Source organism: Medicago sativa, chromosome 4, assembly GCF_051527215.1.
Source record: "Medicago sativa cultivar Bolivia chromosome 4, Bolivia_mono, whole genome shotgun sequence".
NCBI classification, from domain to species: Eukaryota; Viridiplantae; Streptophyta; class Magnoliopsida; order Fabales; family Fabaceae; genus Medicago; species Medicago sativa.
Window position 1 is genome coordinate 10,748,196 of NC_140752.1, and position 21,901 is coordinate 10,770,096.

At 31.7% G+C, this 21,901-nt stretch overlaps 2 protein-coding genes across 4 annotated transcripts; both read left to right on the top strand.

Annotated features, from left to right (window-relative positions):
* Positions 1 to 3,853: 3,853 nt before the first annotated feature.
* LOC146926243 (toll/interleukin-1 receptor-like protein) lies at positions 3,854 to 6,510 on the top strand. Of its 2 annotated transcripts, none has more exons than XM_085758643.1 (5): positions 3,854 to 4,206; positions 4,316 to 4,381; positions 4,901 to 5,046; positions 5,122 to 5,665; positions 5,783 to 6,510. In XM_085758643.1, exons 3-5 carry the CDS (start codon positions 4,941 to 4,943, stop codon positions 5,787 to 5,789), a joined length of 657 nt encoding a protein of 218 aa, XP_085614769.1. In that variant the 5' UTR covers positions 3,854 to 4,206; positions 4,316 to 4,381; positions 4,901 to 4,940; the 3' UTR covers positions 5,790 to 6,510. The 2 variants fall into 2 exon arrangements, with proteins under 2 accessions (XP_085614769.1, XP_085614768.1); XM_085758642.1 differs by having other exon boundaries at positions 6,033 to 6,510.
* A 6,156-nt stretch (positions 6,511 to 12,666) lies between these two features.
* LOC146926244 (disease resistance protein RML1A-like) lies at positions 12,667 to 20,556 on the top strand. Of its 2 annotated transcripts, none has more exons than XM_085758630.1 (5): positions 12,667 to 12,918; positions 13,324 to 13,811; positions 17,423 to 18,515; positions 18,595 to 18,882; positions 18,986 to 20,556. In XM_085758630.1, the coding sequence occupies exons 1-5, from the start codon at positions 12,802 to 12,804 to the stop codon at positions 20,381 to 20,383; spliced, it is 3,384 nt and encodes a 1,127-aa protein (XP_085614756.1). In that variant the 5' UTR covers positions 12,667 to 12,801; the 3' UTR covers positions 20,384 to 20,556. The 2 variants fall into 2 exon arrangements, with proteins under 2 accessions (XP_085614756.1, XP_085614757.1); XM_085758631.1 differs by having other exon boundaries at positions 13,330 to 13,811.
* Positions 20,557 to 21,901: the final 1,345 nt, after the last annotated feature.

Sequence of the window (21,901 nt, forward strand, 5' to 3'; positions counted from 1 at the left end):
TTCATATGTTTCTATTTTGAATTGATCTTTGTTGTAAACATGAAAGTTGTTGATATTTGTGATATCTTTCCAGTAGCTTTGGTTTGACATAAAAATATGTTGTGGATAATTTATTATGTGTTTACAAAGATACATAGTGAATTATTGTTGATGTTTAAATACGATGTTATATGAAGTTGTTTATGATTGATGAATATGATGTTTTAAGATGTTGTTAATTATCATTTGATATTGTTATATTATGATATGACATGAATTATTTATGTGATCCATATGTTGTCAAGATGCTAAGATGTTAAGATGTTAAGATGATAAGAGTTGTATAAGTCGGTCTAAGTTGTCATGATTTAAGAAGTTGTCCATTTTAATGGAATTGTATAAGATGTTCACGTTGTTGTCCAAGCTGTAGGAAGATTGTGTTGTTGCATAGTCAGCGATGGGGGCTTAATGCCCGACAGGTTCTTGATGACCTTAGCGATGGGGGCTTAATGCCCGACAGGTCCAAATATGACCTTAGCGAAGGGGGCTTAATGCCCTGGTGGTACCACATGCATATTGAAGTTGTCGAAGTTGTCTAAGTTGTTGTCTAAGTTGTTGTCGAAGTGGTCTAAGTTGTTGTTGAAGTTGTTGTTGCATTGTAGAGTCGTCATAACTTATATTTAATGATGATTTGATAAGTGATGTTCAATGATGATGTTTTGATTATGTTTTGATGATGATGTTTGATGATGATGTTGTTTATGATTGACGATGATAATAATATGATATTAAATGAATATTAATGCTGATGTTATGATGTCTTGAATTATTGAATATATGATGATACTTAGTTATGATTTAATGATGATGTTTGTTTAAGAAGTTGATTATGAACTTAATTATGAAGTTGTTTTCGATAAATGATATGCTTTGATAATGATACTTATGTGAATTACATGTTGATGCTTATGATTGATATTGATGCTATGTGATGATTGTTGGTGACTATTATTTGATGTTATATAATGATGTTTAAGATTAGTAATTGATGATATATGAAGATGTTTATGATTAGTGTTATGATAGTTTATGACTAATGTAGGAAGATTAATGATACTAGTTAAGGAAGTTTAAGTTGTTAGATATGATTAATGAGTTATAAGATGTTTAAGTTGTTGAATGTACTTTATATGATTTATATGTTTAATATTTTTGTTTTGAGAAATCTCACCCCTCTGCTTGGAAATGTTGCTCTTCGTATGGGTAACTTGCAGGTAATCAAGATTAGAGGCGTCGTGAGTGGACTCCTCACATGTGTGTCTAGGTGCTCTGATACGTAACGGGATGGGACTTGATTTTACTTCTATTCCTTACGTATTGTTTATGAACTTTATGAATAACTATTGAATTAAGACTTATGAGATTTTCTAATGAGGCCTGTGTGCCAAAGATTATTTTTATTGTTGAACTAATTTCCGCTGCGAAGTTTTGAATTACTTATGTTAAATGATTTTGAAGAATAAATTGTTATTTATTCAGTTTATGAGTTTTTAAGAAGTGTAGCATTCCGTTTAAAGTTGAAAAACTCTGATTTATTTAAGAAATTTTTACGTTGGGAAAACGGGGTGTTACAGCCAAAGTCTCAATATTCCTTCCTAGGACACATGTGATAAGAGCATCTCGAGTCCAAAACCCAACTCTTCTCCGGTTCCCAACTAGTGACCACTAGTGCACCCGCACTCTCATAACCATCTTCATCGGACGCCACCGCAACTTGAACGGAAGAACTACCATTGCCCCCTTTATTCGGGAAATCCTTCTTGAAGTGACCTTGCTTATGACAAAGAAAGCATTTATACTTTGATTTGTCAAAGCCCTTGGACTTAGACTTGGACCTTGACTTCCCCTTGCCTTTTCCTCTTTGCTCACTTCTCCCTCTTGCAACATTCAAGCCTTCACCACCCTCATCAACCTTCAAGTCCTTGAACTTGGTCAATTCTTTGGTTCTCAAAGCCGATTGGACCTCTTCCAAAGTAGTGGTGCCCTCCTTACCATAAAGGATGGTATCCTTGAAATGCTCAAAAGACTTTGGTAATGAACAAAGTAACAACAAAGCCTTATCCTCATCTTCCATATTAACTTCAATGTTGGCCAAATCATCAAGAATTTTGTTACCGCCAATTGCTCCGAGATTGTTTTAGACTCCACCATCCTAAATGAATAGAGTTGTTGTTTCAAGAGTTGCCTATGAGCCAACGATTTCGTCATGTACAATGACTCTAACTTAGCCCACATCGACGCCGCGGTAGGCTCCCTCGCGACATCCCTTAAAACCTTATCTCCGAGACATAAAACAATGGCACTCTTTGCCTTGTCTATCATCTCACGCTTCTCCGCTTGTGTCAAATGTGCCGGCATCGCCGCTTCACCCTTCAATGCTTCTACACACTTTTGTTGTGTCAAAACCGCTTGCATCTTAACCTTTCACAACCCGAAATCATTACTTCCGATGAACTTCTCGATGTCCCACTTTGAACCCATGATACCAACTTTACCAATTTACGCCTATACCCCACGGTGGGCGCCAATTGTCGTGAATTCGGACAAAATCACAGCAATGAATAACAAAGATGTGTGGAGCAAAGGAAGTGGTAATCAATAGATAAAGTGTCTCCAAGCAACAACAACAAAAACAGATCTAAATCTAAGTGTAGAGCAACATCACAAGCATAATCAAAGCAATAAAGATAAGCAATGAAAGAAAGGAACAAACACACCAAGATGGTAACCCAGTTCGGTCCAATATGACTTACTCTGGGGGAGAGAGCAGCCCTCCAATCCACTAAGATGAAAGTGATACAAATGGGTTACAAGAAATTAGCTTAAAAGCTCACAAAAGAACAAGACCTAATTTCTACCCATTTTCATGTCACCCACACTCACAATGAATCCTAAGAGAAAGACACAAAAGGAAGCTTTTGATCCTTCCAATGGTGAAATCTCTCTACCCAAGGTGTTTACAATGTTTCCCAACCCAAGAGATCCTCACTACAAAGACACTCAACCCTAAAGTTACCTCCTTTGTAATCCAAGTTTCTCTCTCTTCAAACTCTCCTTCAAAATCTGCAAAGAAACACTTATATAGCAGTCTTCAGCTGTCAAAATCGTGTCATGTTTGTCCAAATCGTGACACGTTTGATACGTACGACCCAAGGTACGACCAACCTTATCCTGAAAACGTGCCCAGCAAGCCGAAAATCGTGTCACGTTTTCCCAAAATCGTGACACGAATGAGCACTCAGAAAACCATGCTCACGGCCTAGAAAATCGCGACACGTTTATGAAATCGTGTCACGATTTCTCTGTTTCTCAAACCACAAAATTTGAAGCCAAAACAACTATATATATATATATGCCCTTTATCATAGGTGAAACTTAGATTTCTTCTTAATTTGTAGCTAAAGTTTGTTCTTAATTTGCCGATTGAAATGTCCCATGCTTATAGGATATGACATTGCTTCTCGCATAAGCTAGCACATAATTGCACAACCTCAAAGCCTTGAAACTCAAATATTATAGTATGAGATGAAGTATTTTAATGTCTCGGTTCTTTCTTTTGATAACTAGGACTTAACAGGTAGTACCTTAAAAATAAGGTCTCAAACTTATTGTTTTTTACCATTGAAGTGTGTTGTTGTGCCGTTTGAGATTGCGTAAAATTAAATTTCAGAGCTTGTAGAAGGGACTCTCTCCAGGGACCTTAACCATTAAAAATAATATTATTGTAAAGATTTTAGATCCTCTCAATCAAACTCTCTTTTGATCTTCCCTATCTTTCTCTTAACGAAGAGGAAAATTATTAGAAAACTGAAAAATAGACATTCCTTTTTTCAAGTCAAGAAAGAAACAAGGCTAAGAGTGAGATTGAAAAGACTGAGAGAAAATGAAAGAGAATTTAAAATAGAGGAATCAAACTCATTCAACCACCATTATTAAAAAAAGGATGTTATTAATATTTAATATATTTAAATTTAAAGGAAAGTGCAAGTCACATGGTTCATATAGATAACTTCAACTATACTGTTTGGCAAGTCAACGTTTCTCCCTGCCATGCAATTGTTTAACTATTTTATATTTAAATATTGGTGACGTTAATATTTCTCTAATATACAAATCCAATCCTCTGTGGGAGTGTTAAACAGATCTCTAGCAGACAAATCATTGAAGGTTAGTAATTGCTTCCTAGTATTTTATTTTATTTTTTTGCAAAAAACTGTTACAAAGGAACATTAAACTCGGTGTAAGGTCAACTGATGTTACTTCTTCCTTCTACTAGACAGTACAGGTCATGAGGATGAAGTTTCAACATATAGGAGAAAGAGTGCAATCTCATTCCTAAAAGGTCAGTAATATTACTTGCAAATAAAAGAAGAATGTTAAAGATCAAGTTGAGAAATAGCTTTCTTTGTTACTTGTTTGTAAACATTATGTTCAAGAGATCCAGATGGAGTTTATCTTGGTTAAATATGTTAATTTATCATGATCGATAATTCATCATATCAGATTGAATCAAAAATGAAGTCAAATGATTTTTAATCGGTGTGATTAAATAGAGGCTATATAGCGGCGCTATGATGCTATTGAATAGTAAAATTTGAACAATCTACTATTGTTCCATGATGCGCTATATAGTACAAGGTATTTTGAAATTGGCCGCCATAACAGTGTCGCGTAGTGGAATTTGAACAAATTGCTATTTGCTGCTATCCTCAATTGAGGCTTTCTCTTTAAGATTACCATGACTCCCATATTCTGATATAAGGGGGCAAAGGCAAAAAGTGATCTAGAGTTCTAATCTTATAGGATTTTTAAGTATAATATTTTATATTTTATTGTCTCTTGATTATTTCTAACATTATAGGCTATAGTGGAAAAATTCAATATCAGTAAATATTCCACAAATGAGTATGGTGCATGGTTTTGTATTGCGGAGGTATATAACTGCAGCGGTTGGTTCAATTCAGAAATTTGGAAGATTATCATGTTGGCATGAAACACCATATTCAAGTAAGTAACACATTAAATATGCACTCTATCAGTTTTTTTTTCCTTCAACAATGCTTATTTTCATTCTGTTTACAGAGAAAGGAATTTCGACTGTTAATTCCCAATATTTCACAAAAGCGATACGTTTGGGGCCTCATATAAGTTCTCAATTTTCTTCAATTTCAATAAATACAACAACACAATATGATGTTTTTGTTAGCTTTCGAGGCAAAGACATCCGCGGGGATTTTCTAAGTCATTTGATTGATGCTTTTCGTCGAAAGAAAATAAAAGCCTTTGTAGATGATGAACTTAAGAGGGGCGATGAAATACCACAATCACTTGTCAGAGGAATTGAAGGATCATTAATTTCCTTGATCATATTCTCAGAAGACTATGCTTCTTCATCTTGGTGTTTGGAAGAACTTGTTACAATACTTCAATGCAGGGAGAAATATGGACAGATCGTTATACCTATTTTTTATCAGGTAGATCCTACAGATGTAAGATATCAAATGAAGAGTTATGAAAATGCGTTTGTTGAACACCAAAGAGTGTATAGATCCACCAAGGTGCAAATTTGGAGACATGCTTTAAACAAATCTGCCAATTTATCTGGAATTAAGTCATCAGATTTTCGGTAAGTTTTTTTTTTTTTTTTTTTTCACCTCATAATTTTTTAGACTATTTGGCCTGCATTATTAAGATAAATTTATGCAAATTATCACCAAGTGAATGTTTTCACTTGAAAGTGCAGCTTTTGAGTTGTGAATTTTCAACATATATTAGTCAATGATGCAAGCTGGTAATCATGCTCTAGGATTTAATTTGGAGACCACTTTGTTAGCCACTTCGCCCATCACTTGTACCATTTGAGCTGTTACTTACAGCACAAGTTAGCCTATCAATTTTAATAGTTAGATATACCAAAGTCACACCATATATATTTCAGTCTCACAAAAAACTTCAATTGAATCTTAGACTTTGTGTCTCCTTTTGTTGTAAAGGAATGATGTCCAACTTCTTAAAGATCTATCATCAAATGTGTGTTGATAAATTTGAACAATAAGCACCTAGTTAGCTCAAAAGGACTCACTGGAATTGGCAAACAAATTGCACATCTAAAATCATTGTTAAGCCAAGAGTCAAAAGATGTTCTTGTTGTTGGGATTTGGGGTATGTCTAGAAACCATAAGGGAAGAATCAGCAAAACATGGAATGGTTTACTTGAAAGAAAAGCTTATTTCTGCACTATTAGATGAAGCTGTTAGAGTTGACATTACAAATAGATTGCCTCATATTATGTTAAAACTAGGATTCGGTTCTTATTATTTAAGATGTTGTGAATGATTTTGATCAACTTGAAATCTTAGTTATTAGAGATCATGATTTGTTTGGATTTGGCAGTAAAATCGTTTTATTTGTTCATTGATTTTACATATATAGGGTGTGAGGATTTTGTTTTATATATCAAGTGTTCTTTTATAACTAGACTAGATGAATAATTAATGTTTTTCAATTGCTATATAAACTAAGATGCTTATGTTTCCTCTATAAGTACCTAATTCTTTATTCAAACAACTTCTAAATGTAATTTACCAACTACAAACTATACATACATTTTTTTTAACTCTTCCGTTCTTAAGGAAATGAAATCTAATAGTTTGAAGTTCGGTATTATATATGATCTAGTAATAAAATGAGAGTTTTATTCGTTTTTGTCTCTTTTAATTTTAAAATGAGAGTTTTATTCGTTTTTGTCTCTTTTAATTTTGGTCATTTTAAATTACACAATCTTAATATTATATGTCAATGATGTTCTGCAACTATCAGCAATATAAGGTTTCATATTATATTGGCCGAAACATGGTTCAATTTATATTTGCCGAACAAAGGGTATTTTGAGGAAAAAAAAAGAGACCGCTTGCGAAACACATAGGGTGGAAAATATAACAACTTAAATTATATTAACCCAACCCAATCACGAAGGAAACACGCTTACATGCCCAATTGTTTTTTATTAGGCAACTTTCTTTTTCCATCCTACCAATTTCTCACATACCCTACAAATATTATAATCCGAATAACGTTAAACACCCTTCAAAACGCATTTAAAAACACTTCATTTTGTTCAGGACTATATAATTGAATAAGACGCAGTAGAAAGAAAAAAAAAAGGTGGAGAAAGATTTTTTATTTTTTATTTTTTTAAGGAGAAAGGTGGGGAAAGATGATAGGTTTTATTGCCCACTCATGAGGCAAAGGAACATTGATTTTTTTTTTTTTATAAGACCAAAGGAACGCTCATAATACAATTTTAAAATTTGTAAACACACACTTGCATAAAAACAAAAAAGAAAAGGAAGAATGATTGAACAATTCTGGAGAGTAAAATCATATTTAGCGGTCTAATGTTTGGAATGGCCATGCGAGAAGTATACGGCCGAGTTGAATGTATAGAAGGATTATAACTTCAAAGACAGGTTTAATTAATAAACATGAATTCAATGTAAGTAATTATTTGATACTGACCTGACTTCAATTGAGGCAAGCATACTATTTTGTAAGTAATTATTTGATACTGACCTGACTTCAATTGAGGCAAGCATACTATTTTTGAGTGATTATTCCTTATTGTCGTTTATCTATTTTTGAATGGGGGCATGCATAGTACATATCACATGCACAATAGTTTAATGCTTGACTTTTAGTATTGTGCTTTTTCTTAGTCTTCTACTCCATCTTTTCTATGTCACTTTCATCCTTCAATTTTCTTATCATCATTTACCCAAATGAGAAATGATATAATTGCAATCATTTTTTTTAATAATTTTTGTGATAACTTTCTCTCTTATACTCATACTATGTTTTTACTTTCTCTCTCTATTGTTTTGGTTGTTTAACTACCTAATTTTTTTTGTATATATTGGTTGTCCAAGAAGTTATTCCAACAAAAGTAGAATAGGAGAATCCATATACATAAATAGTAATCATTTGCTAATTATCCTACGGGATAAAAGGGTTATTTATGTAACCTGTTCGACGTATATCTTCGAGTATCTGAAGATATCCACGGTATCAATGTTATTTTTAAACGAACTAAAAGAAAATATTACTCTTTTGAAAGAAAAAAAATTAACACATAAAAACATTATCAAGCAGGTAAATATAAATTATAAAATTATGTTAAGATTTTTATTAGGGAAATGTTAACTTGTGTGGCCTCAAGGGTTAAGAAACCAAAGATAAAAACATTTAATCGGAAATTATGTATTCAATATTTTATAAATTTTAAATCTTATCTTTTCAAGACATAATTTATGATTTAATTTCATTTTTAGATTCTTAGCTTGTGTCCTTAGGGCACACGTTAACACTACCCTTTTTATTATACGGGAAACTACCAACCTAGTGTTGTGCTGGATTTCATTCGTTGATATATACTCCCTCCGTTTCAAAATGAGTGTCGCTTTAGCAAAAAAAAAATTGTTTCAAAATTAATGTCGCTTTCAGTTTCCAATGCAATAATAACTTTTTTTTTCAATTGTACCCTTCAATTAATACTCAGCACACTACTCCCAAAGTATTACTTTTAAAACTAACAAATACTCCCTCCGGTCACATTTATAAGCAAAAATGTATTTTTTAGGTTCATTGAATACATAATGTATTTGGTCTATATATTGACCAAATACATTAAATATTGAATGAATCTAAAAAGTGTTTTTTTGCTTATAAATATGACCAGAGGGAGTAGTTAATAAGGATAATTTGGTAAAATAACGATTCTCTTTCTTTTAATCATTGCATTTCTTAATATGTGTGTAAACACCTAAAACGACACTCATTTTGAAATGGAGGGAGTATCATTAAAGATTTGTTTGTCATCTCCTAGATCTAACTCATTGAAACTTTTAAATTAAAAAATAAATAAAATAAAGTAAAGTATTTGGGTGAATGATGGTACTCCCTTCCATCTTATATTAGATGATTTAGTTGACATTGTGCACTATTGACCTGACATATTTTGATCATATTTTCTACTAATATAAAAAGATAAATAATATCATATAAAATGTTCGATTTGTCTCGATGAATATTTTTCAAATATTAAATTTTCATTTTTTTAATAAATAATTAAAGATAAAAAATATACATTGATATGTGTGACAGAGTCGTTAATATTGGACGGAAGAAATATTAAAATTGGTTATGAGACATGTATTTAAAGGATGAAAGTGACATAGGAAAGATCGAGCAGAAGAATAAGAAAAAGCACATACTACAAGTCAAGCTTTAAACTATTGTGCATGTGCTATGTACTATATATGCCCAGTTCAAAAATAGATAAACGTCAATAAGCAATAATCATTCAAAAAAAGGTATATGCTTGTCTCAATTGAAGTAAGGTCGATCTCAAAATATTACTTACTTTGAATTCATGTTTATTAAACCTATAACTCTTTGAAGTAACCCTTCTATAGTTCTATACATTCAACTCAGCTTTTTTCTTTAAAATAAAAAAATAAAAAATACATATTCAGCTCAGCTCCGACGACTCCACCACCACCAAGCTCTGCCGTTCACCATCGTAATTTCTCACGTGTGCGAATTTCTTTGATCATGACACGAGCTATGAATTTTTTTTGAGAGGAAATATTATTTTAGCGCTTACTATACGAAGTAGCATGACACGCGAAATTAATGTATTGATAAAATATTAATAAAAAAAACCATTTGAAAGTAAATTAAAAATTAATTTACATAAAAAAATACATCTCACACAAAATTAGTTTATATTCAAATTAGTTGAAAAATAAGTCATCATAAATTTAAATATAACAGTTATATTTTTAAAAAAGCTCAAGAGAGTCGGTTCAAATAATTACTTACTTTGAATTCATGTTTATTAAACATGTAACTCTTTGAAGTAATCCTTTTATACATTCAACTCGGTTCCGAGGACTCCACCACCACCAAGCTCCGCCGTTCACCACCGTAACTTCTCGTGTGTGCGTGTTTCTTCAATCATGACACGAGCTATGAATGTATCTTCATTTAGGCAATATTGTTTTAGTGATATAATGAACTAGCATGACACACGAAATTTACAAAATTTCAATAAAAAAATATTTTAAAGTAAATCAAAAATCAATTTACATAAAAAAATACATCTCGCACAAAATTAGTTTATATTTAAGTTAGTTTAAAAATAAGCCATTATAAATTTAAATATAAATAGTTATTTTAAGAAACTCATGAGTTGATGTGATGTATCTATATTGTCTATTTTTGATTTGTTAATAGACGTTTGAGATTATTCACTTTAGAAGAGGCGGATTTGTGTTGCATGACAATGAAGGGTGGTTATGGTGCATAAGGAGATCCTTATGCACCGTGCATAATTGCTTTCTACATCCAACATAATTGCTTTCTACACCTTAAGTGAAAACTTAATTCTAATAAGTCATGCATAAGTCCAGCCCATTAACACCTAGTCCAACAAAAACAATTTAACCTTTCTACACCCCAATTGTTTTCTAATTCTACCGCTGACAATATCAACAACCAGTTTCAATGACACAGGGCATAAAAACACATATAAATGCAAAAGAGCAACAAAAGTATACCTAAAAACAAAAAACCAGAATTAAGCGATTCTAAATGATAGACAATACACCAAATCAAGTAATTATCACATATTATTATCATATAATAATTCTCATAAAACATGAAGAACAGTAATAATTCATTATTATTAAAAAAACATTTTTCATTGATTTAGTTGCTGATAATGTAAAACAAAATACCTTCATAATCACGCTTCAATGGAAATTTTAATTCGGAAATGAAAAAAAAAAAAAGTCTCGTCGGAGAAGAAGGCTTTTGCCGGCGGTGCTGTTTCTTTGTTTTATAGAGAGATGAGAGCTTTTTATGAGTTAGAGAGAGAAATGAGTATGGATTATGAGTTTCTTTACTGGAACGTTGTTTAAGATGTTATACACTAAAATTATTACTGAAACCATAATTATGGTTTAATGGTTTTGATAATCATGTATGTGAAACCAAGATAATTGTGTAATGGTTTTTAATGAAATTATTATTGTTAGATGGTTTTGAATAATGATTAAGATGTTATACACTGAAATATTACTGAAACCGTAATTATGGTTTAATGGTTTTAATAGTCTTCTATGATAAACAAAAATAATTGTCTAATGGTTTTGCTATGGGTATGGTTTCTGTGAGTTGGTTTCAAAACCATTTTGCTGTGGAAATGGTTTCTGTGAGTTGTACTCCAAAACCATTTTGCAGTGAAAATGGTTTCCGTGAGTTGGACTCCAAAACCATTTTGCTGTCGGAATGGTTTCTGTGAGTTGTACTCTAAAACCATTAGATGTACTTAATGGTTTTCTTGTGCAATTGAAAACAGAACTGCCCGTGTCTCTCTCCTCCGCCTCTCTCTCCACTCCTACACCGATCTAGTGTTCGGCAGGGCCCAAAAATAGATCAAAACACAAAATCATCAAAAAAAAAATCATCAAGAACACTAGGAACATTTTCCAGCAATTATCATTTCTAGTTCATCACAATCATCATCATCAAAACTCTCTTCCAACAACAGTAACATCACAAACAGTTCGAATTCCACACTCACAACAACTTCAAACCGAATTCGAATCACAACAACGCATTGTTTCTTTTCAACCCATTCAACGTCAGATTCAAACATAGCCATAACCACACCATTCATTTTCGATTCCAACAACAGAAACCGAGCCAGATTCATACATACAGAAGCTGTTCGGACAGGGAAGAAGGAGCAAAACGGAACCGTTTCCAAGCTTGTGTACACCAAATCTCGCGCATCAAAGGAGAAGAGCGTAAACTGAGAACGAATCCAGAAGTGAGAAGAAGGTCAAAAACAAAAGGACATCGAGCATTTTTGAAGTTTTCCGAAGATTCTTTTTCTCCGATTCGAACCGAGTTAACATGCTATTACACTGATCTGAGCTTTTAACGTCGTCTCTGGTTTTGTTGTTTTTGAAAAGGATTGAGAAATTTTACTTTACTGTAATTTCTAGATCTAGTCTTTGTTAAATGTTTTTGCTAAAAACTGATTTCAAAAATGAATAGAGGGAAGAAAAGGATGTTTAAATATGTGAAAACTTTTTGAAACGACGGAGTTTTGTAACTCCAGCGCGGTGGTTCCACCACCGGCCACCGCGACGGAGAAGAACAATTCGCCGGAGAAGATGGTGATAGGCAGCGTTGTTCATGAGATAATAGAGAGAGTAGATAGAGGAATTATCTTTGTAGAAAGAGAAGTTTGTTGGTTAAATGTTCTTTTTGTCTTACGGCAACAACTAATACCTCCTCTCTATATATATAGGGTTTTGTTACAAGCCACCCTTTGAAAGTGTCTTTTATCAAGTCATACCTCAAGGTGTGATTTTCACTTTTTAGTTATAACTTTGCTAAAAGACACCTTCATAAAAAGTAGTTGGTGTCTTTTAACAAATGCTCATAGAATAACTTGATAAAAGACACCTTCATAAAAGGTGTCTTCTATCAAAACCCATATATATATATATATATATATATATATATATATATATATATATATATATATATAGGATCCAATGCTAAGTGTGAATATGTATATGAGTTCGAACTTTAAACTCTAAGGGGAATAACATGACATTGCTTCTTCCATTCCATATGAGATAAAGTTGAAACAGATCTCTAGCAAACATAGCCATTCCATTTTTAGTGATGATGAACCGTTTGGGATGGATCATTGCTCTCTCGTGCCTCCTCAAAGTTACTGCTTCATTATTGCGCCGTGGTCAAAGAAGTCGTGGTGAGGAGGGTGCTACTCCTGAGGCTGAGGTAATAATAAACTTTTATGAGTTTTAACATCTTAGAATTGCCTCTGATTCAAGCTTCTATTAATTTGCATGGGAAATACTACGTGCTTCTGCTTCTATTCATAAACTCAGTGAAGACTCCTATATCATTAGCCTTTACTTTACCCATTATCCTAATACTACAAGAATTAGTACATGAACATGTAATAATATGAGTATTAAATACAAAAGCTGATATGTTATTTTGATTGCAACTTTATCTTTCAAATAGTGTTTTATTTTCAAACCCAGTCTTGGTTTACATTGAGAAAAATGATTCTTTTGTAACTTTAAGCAAAAAAAATTTAATTGTTGTTGTATCTTGTTTATGTTATTGAGATCTCACCTAAATTTTTGTGAAGAATCTAATACATTCTTTGTTAACAAGTTGAAGGGTGTAGCAGAAAATGCAATGTCAAATAACAATGCTCCTCATTCAAAGTATGATGTTTTTGTAAGCTTTAGAGGCGAGGACATCCGCAAAAAATTTCTTAGCCATTTGGTTAAGGATTTTTCACAAAAGCAAATATATACCTTTACTGATCAGATACTTAAGACGGGAGATGAAATAGAACCTTCACTATTTGAAGCAATTAAAGGATCATATATTTCATTGATCATATTCTCAGAAAACTATGCTTCTTCACATTGGTGTTTAGATGAACTTGTGAAAATAATGGAGTGCAAAGAGAAATATGGACAGATTGTAATACCTATTTTCTATGGAGTAGAACCCACAGATGTACGACATCAAAGGAAGAGCTATGAAAAAGCATTTGTTGAACTTAAAAAAAGGTATAGTTTATCCAAGGTGCAGAGCTGGAGACATGCTTTGGAAACATGTGCAACATTGTCGGGATTTACATCAAGTTCTCGGTTAGTTCTTTCAACCCATACATTTTTTTTATAGATATCCCCTTTTTATATATATTAAGGGAAAGATGGATACGATTATCCACATTTTTTCTTTTGTATTTCTTTGCATATTGTAAAATATTTACTTTAGTTTAATTCAATAATACATTTTTCGAAGGAAAAGAAGTTTAGATCATTAAGGACAAATTTGTAGAAACAAATATTGAGCTAAAATATAATTAGTTTAATAATTTCCTATGATTTTGACATAGGATAAGATTTAAGTTTGAATTTGAAAAAACCCACTTATCTAATGGTGTTGCATTGAGATCTCGATGAATGTTCTTCTTAAGATTTCAGATTTTATTTTCTGCCAAATTGAGTGGGTTAATTCGGTCTTTAAAAAAAATTGAATTTAAAAAGTAATTAAAGGATTAAGGGTAATGTTTTGTCCAAAAAAGGTCTGATAAAAGTTAATATGAGTTGCTTTATTTTTATATAAATGGCACTCTGATGCACAAAGCTCTGGCATACATAGGGTTCGAGAAAGAGTTGCTTTATATATATATATGGGTTATGATAGAAGACACTTTTTATGAAGGTGTCTTTTATCAAGTTACTCTATGAGCATTTGTTAAAAGACACCAACTACTTTTTATGAAGGTGTCTTTTATCAAAGTTATAACTAAAAAGTGAAAATCACACCTTGAGGTGTGACTTGATAAAAGACACCACCAAAGGGTGGCTTGTAACATAACCCTATGTGTGTGTGTGTGTGTGTGTGTGTGTGTGTGTGTGTGTGTGTGTCTATATATACACACACATATATAGGGTTTTGCTAGAAGCCACCTATGAAGGTGTCTTTTACCAAACCACACCTCAAGGTGTGATTTCCACTTTTTAGTTATAATTTGCTAAAAGACACCTTCATAAAAAGTGTCTTCTAGCAAAACCCATATATATATATATACACATATATATATATATATATATACATATATATATATATATATATAATTTCATTAGTTTTTGAAATTTTATCACATCAGCTACATAACATTGGGTTATTAAAATTTAGGGTTAATATGTCTTTACCCCCTGTAATTTAAGCGAGTTCCGGTTTGCCCCCTGTGAAAAAAATTATGATCGGTGATTTTTTTATGAAATTTTGATTTTGATTAAAATTAAAAAATATAAATGTTTGTTTCTATCAAGTTATAACAAACCAAATAACCATGATTATCTATTTCAATGACACCAACAATATAACAAAAAAATAATCAAAATTCTTTGATTTTAATGACACCAACAACAATCTTTATTATAGGAAAAATTATTTAAGAGTATAATCGGGATAAAGAAAAAGTAAGTATAAATATATTTATCTAGTTTGTTATATATATATATATATATATATATATATATATATATATATTTATATGGTGTTTGTTACTTTTTTTTTAATATTTAAATTTATTCTTATCTATTTGTTACATGTGTTATTTGAATTGAAAATTGACGGCATTTTTTAAAAGAAAAAGCCAGCCCAAAGAGCTGAAAAGGGTTGTTACTATATTTTGAAACTTTTGAAAAAATTATAAAAAATCCAAATTAAATTAAAGCTTTTCATGTGATTTAGAGCTTTTGGGCTATTTTTCTATTAATTTAGAGCTTTTATGAGATAACTTGCAAAACAAGTTAATAAGTGCCTCAATTATACATGTGATTTAGAGCTTTTTGTTTTGGGTGTTAACCTTCCGTTAACAAGGGAAATTAGTCTTGGTAATTCAAAGTCAGCTCATGACGTAAGAGAATTGTTCCACTAAAAAATCAAACAATTCGTTATTTGATGGAGTTCATTACCCATATAAATTGTTTGGTTAAGTTTTAAGATTTTGCTTTAAGTTTATGTACACTAATTAAGAAAACCAATCAATTTTGTTTATTTTGATGAAATTTTTGTCATTTTCATATAAGTTATAACATCCTTAACTATTTATTACTTCCTTGTCTCATTTTATTTGTAACTTTACTTTTTTTTTTCTCTGTGCCAAAGTAATTACTCCATCTGGTCCTATTTATAAGAAAAATTTGACTTTTTAGATTCATTGAATAATTGATGTATCTTGTCTAGAATATAGACCAATTACATCATTTATGCAATGAATCAAAAAAGTCAAATGTTTCTTATAAATAAGACCGGAGGGAGTATCACTTTTGAATATCAGTGCAATATTTATTATTGTTTTCACTCATATATTCTTATTTATTTAATTTCATAACACTTAACTACAACATTAACTTTAGTTAATAAGAATATTTTAATAAATGATGCTAAATTTACAATTAAAATCAACTCAACAAATTATTTCACTAAGAATCGTGCACAACTCAACAAGCTCAATAGGACAGTTAAAATGAGACGGATGATGTATTTCATTTCATCTATTTTTTTTTTTTGAGAGATTCATTTCATCTATTTATGTTTCTGCAATAACTAGTTAAATGTATTAACTTATTGCATTGAACTACCAAAATTACAAGTAAATAAATAGGAGGCTTAAATATGCATTTGGTCCTAGCAATTTTTTTTGTTTTAAAATAATCCTTGCAAAATTTTCTGTCTTTTAAAAAAGTCGCTGGCCCCACTTTAAAGCTGATATGGCATGGCTTTGCCCACGTGGTAGTTGCTGACTGTGCAACTTTTGCCACATGCCACATAATTAAAAACAAATTTTGTTTTTTTTTTAATTTTGAAAATAGTTTTTAAAAATTAAAAAACTTCAAACATTTCAAAAAATAAAAAAATCAGAAAAAAAATTCCAATTTTTTTTTCAATTATATAATTTTTAAATCTATATATTTTTTAGAAGATGAAAAAAAATGTAAAATTAGTTTTGTTTTTAAATATGGAAATAAAAATTTGAAAATAAAAATATGAAAAGGAAATTTTTAAAATCATATAATCTCAAAGTTTATAACTTTTGAAAATATAATTGTCAGTATTTTTGAAAAAAATGAATATATAATTTTCAAATTAAAAAAAGTTATTTTTCAAAAATTTAATTTTGACTTTTTTTGTCAAAATTTTTAATCTTAACAGTTGTTTTTTTTTTCAGATTCTTTTTTGGAAAAGTATTTTCAGATTTTTTCGGAATTTTTTTATGATTTTTAAATTTATTTTCAAATTTTTTTAATTTCAAAAATAATTTTCAGAATTTTTATTTTTTTAATTGCGTGGACTGAAACATGCCAGCTCAACGAAAAAGTGAGGCCAAAGACCTTTTTAAAGGACAGAAAATTTGCTAAAGTATTTTTAATTTTTAATTTTTTTTCTTGCAAGGACCAAATGTATATTTAAGCCTAAACAGTAGGAACAAACATTTCTAAAAAAAACACCAATTGAAAAGAAACAAAAGGACTTATTCGAAAAAAGAAAAAAAACGAAAGGAGCCTCTCATTCCAATATTGTAGGTATTAAATATAATTTTGTTTGTTAGTATTTACGAAGAGAGATATACACGCAATATGGCTGCTCATGTAAACCTCTCAATACAAACTTACAAGCAAATAAGGTGAAAGCAGTTGCTACATTTTTATATTTTTATATTTTTTCTGTCTTTGATGGATAGGAATGATGCCGAGCTGGTTGAAAAAATCAGCACTCGTGTGTTGGAGAGTTTGAGTAAGCACCCAGTTAGCTCAAAAGGACTTATTGGAATTAACAAACCAATTGCACGTTTGAAATCATTGTTACAAAAAGAGTCAAAAAAGGTCCGTGTCATTGGAATTTGGGGTATGGGCGGTATTGGCAAGACAACTATTGCAGAAAAAATATTTAGCCAAAATCGTTCTAAATATGATGGTTGTTGTTTATTGGAAAAGGTGAGTGAAAAGTTAAAAAAACGTGGAATGGAATTTATAAAGGAAAAACTTTTTTCTACACTATTAAATGAATCTGTGAAAGAATTGTCTAGTGGTATTGAGAGACGGATCGGCCGCATGAAGGTTCTTATTGTTCTTGATGATGTCAATAAAACAGATCTCCTAGAGAAGTTATTTGGATCTCTTGATTGGCTTCGATCAGATAGTAGAATAATTGTAACAAGCAGAGATAAGCAAGTACTTATTGATAATGAAGTTGATAATGATGATCTGTGTGAGGTTGGGAAGTTGGACTCTTGTGATGCACTTGCGCTTTTCAATTCGAATGCCTTTAAACGAAGTCATCTTAAAATGGAGTACCATGAGCTATCAAAGAGGGTGATCGGTTATGCCGATGGAATTCCATTAGTTCTTAAAGTTTTGGCTCTTATGCTTCGTGGGAAAAATAAAGAATTCTGGGAAAGTAAGCTAGACGAACTTAAAAAACTGCCAATTAAAGAAGTTTATGATACAATGAGACTCAGTTATGATATTCTTGATCGTTTAGAGAAAAAGTATTTTTTAGATATTGCATGTTTCTTCAATGGGTTGAGTTTGAAAAAGGATTACATGAAACATTTATTGAAAGATTGTGATAGTGATATTTCTGTGGCAGCTGTGTTAGAAAGGTTGAAAGATAAAGCTCTTATTACTATTTCTGAAGATAATGTTGTATCTATGCATGACATTCTTCAAGAAATGGGTCGGGAGGTTGATCGCCAAGAATCTAGTGAAGACCCTGGAAAACGCAGTCGACTATGGGATCGTGATGACATTTGTGATGTACTGAAAAATGACAAGGTAAACATATATGACATTTTTAGATAACAATAGTCATTTTGGTAAAAAGTATTTTGATTTTCTTTTACATTAATGGCAGGGTTCTGAGGCTATTAGAAGCATCCGAGTACCATTATTTGGATTTTCGAATCTGAAGTTAAGCCCTCATGTATTTGATAAGATGACCAACCTCCAATTTTTGGATTTTTGTGGTAATTTAGTTGACTATGATATTTTTCCTCAAGGGCTTGAATCTTTTCCAACTGATCTAAGATATCTTCATTGGATGTACCCTCTAAAATCATTCCCAAAGAAGTTTTCTGCAGAAAATCTTGTTATATTGGAAACTTTTGATAGTCGACTGGAAAAGCTTTGGTGTGGAGTACAGGTAATTGAATATGTGTCTATCAGATTAAATTTATCTTAACTCAAGGAATTATAAATTAATTACTTAAGCTTATATTTGATTGCACCATTTTTGTTGGTAACAGGATCTAGTTAATTTAAAAGAAGCTAAACTCTCTAATTTATTATCCCTGAAGGAGTTGCCAGATTTTTCAAAAGCTACAAATCTGAATGTATTGTATATCTCAGGTTGTCATGAGTTGAGAAAGGTCCATCCATCTATTTTCTCTCTTGACAAGCTTGTGAACTTGCACATAAGTTTTTGCTATTCCCTTACAACATTTACCGGCAATTCCAATTTAAGCTCCCTCAAATATCTCACACTTACATGGTGTGATAAACTTAGTGAATTCTCAGTGACTTTAGAGAATATAGTAGAACTAGATCTATCGAGCTGTCCCATCAATGCACTGCCATCATCTTTTGGATGTCAAAGCAAGCTAGAAACCTTGGTTTTAAGTTTTACTGAAATTGTGAGCATACCTTCAAGCATCAAGAATCTTACAAGGCTAAGAAAACTAGACATACGATTTTGCTCAAAGCTCCTGGTTCTACCTGAGCTTCCTGTATCAGTTGAAATCCTGGATTTAAGTGGTACTGAAATTGAGAGCATACCTTCAAGCATCAAGAATCTTACAAGACTAAGAAAACTAGACATACGAGATTGCTCAAAGGTTCTGGTTCTACCTGATCTTCCTTCATCAATTGAAACTCTACTTGTTGAATGTGAATCACTGAAGACTGTATGGTTCCCTTCAACAGTTGCTGAACAATTAAGGGAAAACAAGAAAAGGATTGAGTTCTGGAATTGTTTGAACTTGGATGAACTTTCTCTCTTAAATATTGGGTTGAATATTCAAATCAATCTAATAAAGTTTGCATATCAACATTTATCGACACTGGAACATGATTATTATGATGAAAGTTATGTTGATTACAAAGATAACTATGATTCTTATCAAGCAGTGTATGTATATCATGGAAGTAGTGTTCCAGATTGGTTTGAGTACAAGACAACACAGGATGATATGATTATTGATCTCTCTCCTTTTTTCCTCTCACCTTTGTTGGGCTTTGTTTTTTGCTTCTTCCTTGCTGAGGACGACAAACTTTGTAGACAAGTTGTATTCAACATCACTACAATTGATGTTGAGGGTGATGGTGAAAAGGATGGTTTCAATATTTACATGGATTTGGAACATCTCAGTAATACACAATCAGATCATGTGTGTATGATTTACAACCAACCTTGCTCTCAGTACCTAACTAGAATAGCAAAAAATCAGGCAAGGTTTAAAGTCAAGGTTTCAGCATTACAGAAAGTGATTGGCATAAAAGAAGAACAAGAGGTGGAGTTAAAAGGGTTTGGCATAAGCCCCATAAACCACTCAACGTATCGCAATCTCATTCAACAAATGGAAATAAAAGAAGCAGAAAAAAAGGAAGAGGAGACAAAACAAAGTGTGACAAAAGTTGGGAGATGATGACAAAAGCCTTAAATGCTGTTGCCTTCTTTCAAATGTTGGGAACAGTTTTTTGTTTTCTAGTGTGTCACTATTGACTTTTATGCAAAGTTTACTGTATTGAAATAATTAAATATTGTGGTTAAAATTGTATGAAATGGACTTTTATTTGATATCAACTATCTGATTTGTGATATTGCCTATTTGAAGCTAAAAATAATAATAATATTTAATTTGTATGTTTAACTTGTGTGTATATACCTAAATGAGGTTGGAGGAGTTTATAATAGTAGGAATAGGGCGATTTGAGGCGGGTAAAGAAGCATAGTTTGAAACTCAGCTCACTAATTGTTATAACACAAATGTTTCTTGATTTTACCTTCTAGCAAATGTGTTCTAGGGCCCTTGTTCTGAGACAAATCAGTTTGACTGATGCTTGAGACTTTTTCCAATTACATTTCTTTTGTCTTTTTTTTTTTTTTTTTGGACAGGATCCTTTTTTGTCTACTTAACAAGATAGCATGACCATTTTTTTTTTTTTTTGACAGGATCCTTTTTTGTCTTCTTAACAAAATGTAATTTGCCAACATTAAACCCTTTATTTTATTTTATCTTTCTTAACCGGTTATCTCAAGGGCTACTAAAAATGAACTTATTGATTCAAAACACTATATTCATTATCTATCATGATTAGTCAACAAATTTAGCCAAGATGAAGCCTTAATTTAAAACCTTTGTACTTACAAGAGATCCAGATGGAGTTCATCTTGGTTAAATATGTTAATTTATCATGATCGATAATTCATCATATCAGATTGAATAAAAAAAGGAAGTGAAATGATTTTTAATCGGTGTGGTTAAATATAGGCTATAGCGGCGCTATGACGTTATTGAATAGTGGAACTTGAACAAACTACTATTGTTCCATGATGCGCTATATAGTACAAAATATTTTGATATTGGCCGCCATAACAATGTCGCGTAGTAGAATTTGAACAAATCGCTACTTGCCGCTATCCTCAGTTGAGTAAAAGCTTTCTCTTTCGGATTACCCTCTGCCTGCCATATTCTGATATACAAGGAGGGGGGGGGGGGGGGGGGGGGAAGTGATCTAGAGTTCTAATCTTATAGGATATTATTCTTTTGGATCTTCTTAAGTATAATGTTTTGTATTTTACTGCCTCTTTGTTATTTCTAACATTACAGGCTATAGTGGAAAACGTCAATATCAGTTAACATTCCACAAATGAGTATGGTGCATGGTTTTGTATTGCGGAGGTATGTAACAGCAGCAGTTGGTTCAATTCGGAAATTTGGAAGATTTTCATGTTGGAATGAAACACTATATTCAAGTGAGTAACATATTAAATATGCACTCTAAGTTTTGTCTCGACTCATTTTGAGAAGGATTTTGTTCAACAATGCTTATTTTCATTCTGTTTCTATTGAGTTTACAGAGAAAGGAATTTCAACTGTTAATTCCCAACATTTCACAAAAGCGTTATGTTTGGGGCCTTGTATAAGTTCTCAATATTCTTC

Coding starts and splice junctions, on each gene's coding strand:
- LOC146926243 (XM_085758642.1), top strand. CDS start 4,941: ATGAGTATGGTGCATGGTTTTGTATTGCGGAGGTATATAACTGCAGCG. Junction 5,047..5,121: donor GCATGAAACACCATATTCAA/GTAAGTAACACA, acceptor TTCTGTTTACAG/AGAAAGGAATTTCGACTGTT. Junction 5,666..6,032: donor ATTAAGTCATCAGATTTTCG/GTAAGTTTTTTT, acceptor TTTGTTGTAAAG/GAATGATGTCCAACTTCTTA.
- LOC146926244 (XM_085758630.1), top strand. CDS start 12,802: ATGATGAACCGTTTGGGATGGATCATTGCTCTCTCGTGCCTCCTCAAA. Junction 18,516..18,594: donor ATGTACTGAAAAATGACAAG/GTAAACATATAT, acceptor CATTAATGGCAG/GGTTCTGAGGCTATTAGAAG. Junction 18,883..18,985: donor AGCTTTGGTGTGGAGTACAG/GTAATTGAATAT, acceptor TGTTGGTAACAG/GATCTAGTTAATTTAAAAGA.